The sequence below is a fragment of the Setaria viridis genome, chromosome 2, assembly GCF_005286985.2.
Source record: "Setaria viridis chromosome 2, Setaria_viridis_v4.0, whole genome shotgun sequence".
Taxonomy (NCBI): Eukaryota; Viridiplantae; Streptophyta; class Magnoliopsida; order Poales; family Poaceae; genus Setaria; species Setaria viridis.
In genome coordinates, this window is record NC_048264.2 from 9579050 (window position 1) to 9586220 (window position 7171).

The window sequence follows — 7171 nt, forward strand, 5'->3', positions numbered from 1 at the left end:
GGGTTTTCCTTTTTGGACACATCAGTTTCGTTGGCTTGGAAGGTATCAAGAACTCATCCGTGCAATACTTCCCCATCAGGAATACTAAGATGGCATCCATGGTTGAGCCATGACGCCCGGATGCCAACTGAAAACATAAACCAAGCCCGGACGAGTCCCGTGCTACTTGGCTGCACCAGAAAAACCACATGAGAATAATTTCTCTCCACGGCCTTAACCAGATGTTAGAGTGCTAATCTGCAAAGGCCCATGCTTATTAGGTTGATTTGTCAGTGACTCGGTGTGAAATGGAATGAATTCTCAATTTGAGCAAGCACTGCTTGCAGGAAATAAAATAAAATAAAGTTCCGTGAGAACTAAGCCTTTGGTATTCTTTCAATGTGTGGTCACTACATTATGCTGGAGCTCTAAGCTTGTGAATTGGACACATTGCATCCAGAAAGTTAAACTGTATACTTCTGCTTTGGTTATTTTGTTGGAGAGTTTTCGGTTTGGTTACGCAGGAGAGTGGAGAGTGATGCTAACCATGTGAACCACTTCCGTGGTTGAGTATTGAAGCATCAGGAAGGATTGATGAGTTCCTATAGCACAGCACATTTGATCCTGAACATCTTTACAAATGTCTATCATCCCTGTGAATCCAATCCCCTACACTCCTACACTACAACTCTCCCTGTTTCTCTTGCTGAATCTCGAACCTCAAGACCCGTCAATTAAGATCTTCATTGCAATGGACAGCTAATTAAGACAAACATATTTACAAAATTCATCAACATCAGTGCTACGTCATCTCTCTTAGAAACACCTTATGTGTCAAGTTTGGTTGCATATTAGTTAGATGGTGCAGATTGTAGTTTCGTGATATGTCCTTACATTTTTCTGGTTAGGGTTGTTTTTGTTCTGTACTACCACTGAGTAGTAGGTATATAAGACATTCAAGAAGATGTAGATAGTAATAATCTGATACATCATGAAAATATTAATAAAACAAAAGTAAATTGGAAACCACTAATTTTACACATATCAACGGGAAATATGATGCAAGTGGCTCCAATTAATATGAGGTTAACAAGCGCCCGTGGACAAACTCATCTCGTGCATGACTCAAGAAAATATGAGGCACCTGAAGCTGAAATGGTGCACAAACTGCATGAGAAATACTAACTTGTTTCCCAGACTCCTCTCATTTTTATCTATCCTCATTCCTCAAATTTTCCTTTACACCAATCTTGAGCTCTAGGACTAGAATGTATGTTTTCTATGGTGGGGAGACGAGTAGTACATACATTTTAATTTGGTCGACTCACAATAGCCAATGCAGTGTCAACTTAATCAGATATTGTTTTTAGGTGACACACTTGGATAGCCCGTACGTACAGTCAAGAAATGAATCCTGAGACGTAAAGTTTTGCTATTAACAAATAAAACTTGAGTCACTAAACAAAATAGGAAGTGATTTTAAGAATTTCTAAAAATAATTCTGGTGTGCATTCTGCTCCTGTGGTTCTGTTGCATATCCCGCTGCATAAAAACTTCTTTTTGCTTAACACATACAGATGGCGTGACACAGTAAACAAAGCACAAGGCAACAGTCAGATGCGTGCATATAAGCACATTGAGTCTCCACATTTTACAGGGACAGAGGAAGCTCAGACACATTACAAACCATTCTACTAATTCAAATAACAGTAATCAGTTCCAAAAGTTTCACAGCTAGTGCAAAAGATCTAGTAGTGCAAGTGCAAACATATTAAAAAATGAAACTGACAGGCCTGCAAAAGATTAGCTACATATCCCAAGTTTTAAGATGTAATACCATAATTGCACCATCTATGCAAACGCAAGTCTCTGTTCTCTACGGAAACCGAAGATGAAATTTCAGCACAAGCAGTTCGAGGGCGCATAGATCACTTGCCATCAGCATCAGCATAGAACATGCTTGGGTACACCCAAAAGGGCTGCAGTTGGGTGTACCAGTTCCTCTTGAACACAATGTCATCGTCATTGTCTGGATCCCATACAGCATCCGCCTCATCACCAAGCCCATGCAAGACCCAGGGTACATCGTAATATGCGTAATACAAGCAGTTGTTCCTCTTGCCCCATCTTCCTGGGCTGACGCAAGAAAATGCCGGGCTCCTCACATCGCTTCCAATAAAGAGCACGTGATTCTCCAGCTTCTCCACCTCCACCCAAACTGCAGGTACAGTTGACATGTCCAGGCGGTAAGCTTTGTAGTTGACAGGTGCTCCATCAAATGAAAGAGTTATGTAGTGGTCGACAATGAGGAGCATGTCTCCGCACACCACAAGCCATGGCCTTAGATATGGGCATTCATCCATGTCATCCCACCACACAGTTGCTATCTCCTGCAGACCAAGCTGGGGGGCCAAGGACAGTGTGTGGAGCCTGTACTCATAGTCCAATGCAATGAACTGACCATTGAACTCCACAATCTGCTCAATCCGCGAATAATTGAGCCGTAGTTCTGACCAAGAATCACTTCCAACTGGCCAATCAAGAAGGGAGCGTTGGGTGCTGCCCTGTTTGAGAGCTGCGCAAACTACAAGGTGTGCATTATGTGAGGTGAGGGGAGCTGTCAACATGGCAGAGAAGAAATAAGTGTCCTCACTGAATCTCAATGGGAGCTGTGGTGGCAAAACTTTGGCACCTGTGAACACATCGACCACAACACAATTTCTGCCACCACCACAAATCAGCTGACCATAAGAAGAGCCTGCAAAGTGCAACATCTCAAATGTGTCTTTAGGAATCTGGCAGCGAAGGGCAGTTCTCAGGTTGGCTAGATCAAGGACCTGGCATGTGCGGAGCTTCACACCGTCATCACTTCTGGAAGGGAGATGAGGAGCACGGACTTTGATATGAGGCCGGACGAGGAGAGGTGGGAGCAAGGTGCAGAATGTTGATTTGGATGGGTATGAGGAGAAGGCGGAGCGCCAAGAGCGGCAGGTGGCAGCCAAGGCAAGGAGCTCGAGAAAGGAACCCAACAGAGGAATGATGGACTGGAGCAGACCTTCAGGGAGATCCGCCCACCCTTGAAGCCTGCATGCAGCAGGGGTTGTAGTGGAGGCAGAGCCACTGGAAAATTTGCTAGTACTTTGCATGATGTCAGACTCACTGCAACAAAGAAATGATCAACAAGTTAGAAGTATGAATTGCATGAGAAATGAACAATAGGCAGATAACTTGCTTGATACATGGATACCGTAGGTTATTATACACACAAAAAAAATTCTGATGGGGCTGAACAGATCATAATGTTTAGGTAAGAAAGCCGCAGGAAAAACACAGTTTTGTACCCAAGCGTCTTGTTCCAATTTAAACTTTTATTCGAGACTGCCTAAGCCATCTCTATTTTTCAGTACATGATTTTTTTCTGGCACGCAGAACATGATCTTAGGGTGCCATACACAGAATTGACACATGAATCAAAGTTAAAAAGTATTTTCTAATGGGAAAGTTTGCAAATCAAATGAGGAAATATGTGTTCATGTACTGATGTACCTTTTGCAAATGAACCATGGCATACAGAAAACCATTTCAAATATCTGCTCAAAACCACCGGCTAACAAAAAAGTGGAATCTTTATCCTAGCCACATTAGTTGTGGGGTACACATCTTTTTGAATCTACTTAATCAATCAGGTCCATCTATTCTACATTCTTCTGTATAGCATACAGTTATAGCAGAACTCAGTGGCAAAGAGATGCTGATGAAATTTGTTTGCCTGGTTTGGATTAAGAAACCGAAGCACTGAAGAGACAGATATGACAAATGAACCGAGTAAAACAAAAACTAGGGACTAGGTGGCACCGTGGCAGGGAGAGTCTCTCCTGCCTAATGTTAGCATATATGTATCTTAAACCACACAATTAGAATTTTGATGCAACATGCAGAAGAAAATTTTGTTCTCCAGATTAAAGGTTCCCAGCTGTACTGCATACTTGTCTAGTAGCCTACACAAATGCCAGACAAAGGAAAAGAAGCAAGGGTTCTTCAATTGGGGAAAAAATGTACAATAGTGTGACAAAAAAGAATGCAACAAGTGGTTTGAGGTTTCAATTTAAGAACAGCAGAGCCCTAGCATCATTTATTTAGTGGACTACAGCAATGACAATCCAGGCTGCTAAAACATCTAGTCGTTACATGGAAAACTACGCCGTACTTACTAAAAATAACAATAATAGCATCAGATCCTGTACCAAATTAGATCCAAACATAACTCCAATTCATTGATGCTTCTTCCCGTCTGTGGATAAACCATGACATACACACCAAACTGAAACTCTTGTTCAACAACATCACCCAACCTCAAAGTCGGGTCTTTTCTTGAAGCCAGATTCTTTATGGCGCATAATTCCGCCTAAATCTACTCGATCAATCAGATCCAAGACAGTAGGGTTCTTTCGTGCCATACATCTTATAATAACACCAAAATCCAATGGAAACCTAACTGTAATAGCTCGATTCAAGATCACACCACAAGAACAAATGCACGATGCAATTTCTTGGCTAGGGTTAAGGAACCGGCGAAGGAGACACGGATGAACCGAGAAGGGAAAAGAAAGAAACCGGGGTTTAGGTGCGAGGGAGGGAGGTGAAGGAAGGAGTTGCCTAGGAAGCAGGCGTCGGTCGGCGGCGGCGGCGGCGGCGGCGGCGATGACGGCGAGATCGATTCTCCGCTTCCCACTTCCAGAACTCCGGCTTTTCCTCGCTCCCTCCGATATGTGTATTGCTTTCAGTCCGTGGGCCAAATTTGGGCTTTATGATCCTGGGTCGTAGCTATTTCCAGGTAGGCAGCAAGGGTGGATTTGGTTGGGCCTCTAGTTTTTAAAAAAGCTATTGTGGACGGTAGAAAACCAGCTATGAAAAAGCAGCTGTGGGAAAAGTAGAAGATCGGTTGGTTAGAGTAGCTGTGAAACTGTAGGCTGTGTATGAAATAACAGTAATGTCCTTAAAAGCATGAGGGTCCGTTTATATGCAAATTGCTCGTAATAAAATAATGTGTTCACTACTTCGCATGTAAATGACTATTTTAGAAAGAAAAAAAATAAATTTCTATGTTTTTCATCCATCAAAGTGATTGGTTCACATAAATAGAACAATATCCATCAAAAGTTTTATACAATGATGCCATCCGTTAACATTATTATCCTCCTCTCGCACTCACCAAAGCATCAGCTATCCTAGTACGAATGGTATTCATGGTATCCTTATTCTCCACATCGTCACTCTCATCTCCTTGTGTTGGTCTCGTGCCACTTGTATGTTGTACCAAGTACTCCTCCTCATCATCATATCTCTTGAACTCCTTATCATACAAATTGTTGTCACGGATAAAATTATGTAAGGCAAGACAAGCCATAATGATAATGATATGCTCCTGAGTAGGAGGTGAGAAACTTGGCATGCTATTCAAAATACGCCACTTCTGCTTTAAGACTCCAAAAGACCTTTCAATGACATTACGAAGAGATGAATGCAAGAAATTGAACATCTCGTACTTTCCTTGGAGAGGCCCCGAACGATGCTGAAATTTTGGTACATGGTACGTGCTTCTTTTGAAAGGCGCAAGATACCCAATTCGGTTTGGGTAACCCGAATCCACAAGATAATACTTTCCTACAAAACCAAGTTAGTAAGGTACATAATAATACAAGTATTTCTAACTTGATGAACGAACCATGTATACCTTTAGGAGGCACGAGAAATGAAGGAAAATTTGCCAATGCATGATTGAGGATACGTGTGTCATGTGCAGAACCCGGCCACCTGTCAACCACAAAGGTGAACCTCATGTCAAAGTCACAAATAGCTAGCACACTCTGAGATGTATATCCATGACGGCATGTGTGGTTAACCACATCGTCCACTAGCACTACCACTTTAACATGTGAACCATCAATTGTTCCAATTGCGTCTTTAAAGTATGGCAAAAAACGGTCCTCTCTCACCCTTTCATGCTTCGTAGAAAAAGTAGGATCTCTCGGCTTAATGTTGTCCTTAGCTAACTTGCGCAAACACTTCAACACTTCGTGAAACTTCATGTGAACTGTCCAAAGTGACCATGTGAAATGATTTTTAGCTTGTGAAAAAGATTGTGGTCCTCCGACGATCCACAAGAATATTGCCAATGACTCCGTAGATGAAACATTGTTCGTAGATGAAACATTGTTGCTTGAGGTCAATCCGTAGGTAGAGGCTAGCAAGTCATGAAGTTTCTCGAAAATCTCGGTGCTCATCCGAAACATCATATAAAAATACCTCGGACGTGGCATACACCTCATCACCCATTGAATTCCAGTTTCTGACGTTTCCCTATATTCAGTTTTATGCAAATACTGCTCAATATACAAGTTGCCCATTTCTCCAATAGCACTAGCATGCTGTGCAAGTTCAGCTAGCAGTAGTAGTCCTTTTTATCCTTCTTTTGCTACATCTCTCAATCCATCATCCATTTACATGAGATATTAGTATATTAATAATTAAATACAACAACTTTCTTGACAATACTAAATGAAGAAGCTCGACATAACACAATAATAGATAAATAATGTTTCACATCTCCAAGCAAATTATGGTTCAACATAGGGTAACTTATTTTGGTTCAACATAGGGAAATTGTTATCACATATGACAAGAAAATAATCTGACAAACATGGAAACAAATCATTGGCGCTTCATCATCTCCTTTTCTAGCTCCCTCTCAACCAAATCAAGCCTTCCTTTAGTTGTTTCTAGAGAGCTAATGAGCTCCCTAAATTCAGACTTAACAATTAGAGAGGCGGCTGTATACATTAGAGCAGTTCCTTCTTGCACTCCACATTCTTTCACCATCTTCATAGTCCCTACAATGGTAGGAACTAGGTTGGTTGGAGGAGCTGATGATGCTTCAACACTTGTGGAGATCCTCTGCAACATTTTCTATCTTCAAACAAGTGTTCTTGTACAAACGAAAGAATGGACTCTTCTCATCCTTCTCTTCAACACCAATGGAGGTACCCTTGCGTTTTCTTTTTCTAGGTTCACTATCATATCCTTCTGTGTAGGTTTTGGTACCTCATCCACATCCTCATCACTTGCCTCATCGAAGGATATATCTCCAGGACAGGATGCAGAAGACCCACTGACATGTGCCTTGCCAAACAAG

At 41.8% G+C, this 7171-nt stretch overlaps 1 protein-coding gene across 1 annotated transcript; it reads right to left on the minus strand.

Annotated features, from left to right (window-relative positions):
* Positions 1–1652: 1652 nt before the first annotated feature.
* LOC117842413 (putative F-box protein At3g25750) lies at positions 1653–4788 on the minus strand. Its single transcript, XM_034722867.2, has 2 exons — positions 4636–4788; positions 1653–3138 (listed from the first exon to the last, which is right to left on the minus strand). The coding sequence occupies exon 2, from the start codon at positions 3123–3125 to the stop codon at positions 1908–1910; it is 1218 nt and encodes a 405-aa protein (XP_034578758.1). The 5' UTR covers positions 3126–3138; positions 4636–4788; the 3' UTR covers positions 1653–1907.
* Positions 4789–7171: the final 2383 nt, after the last annotated feature.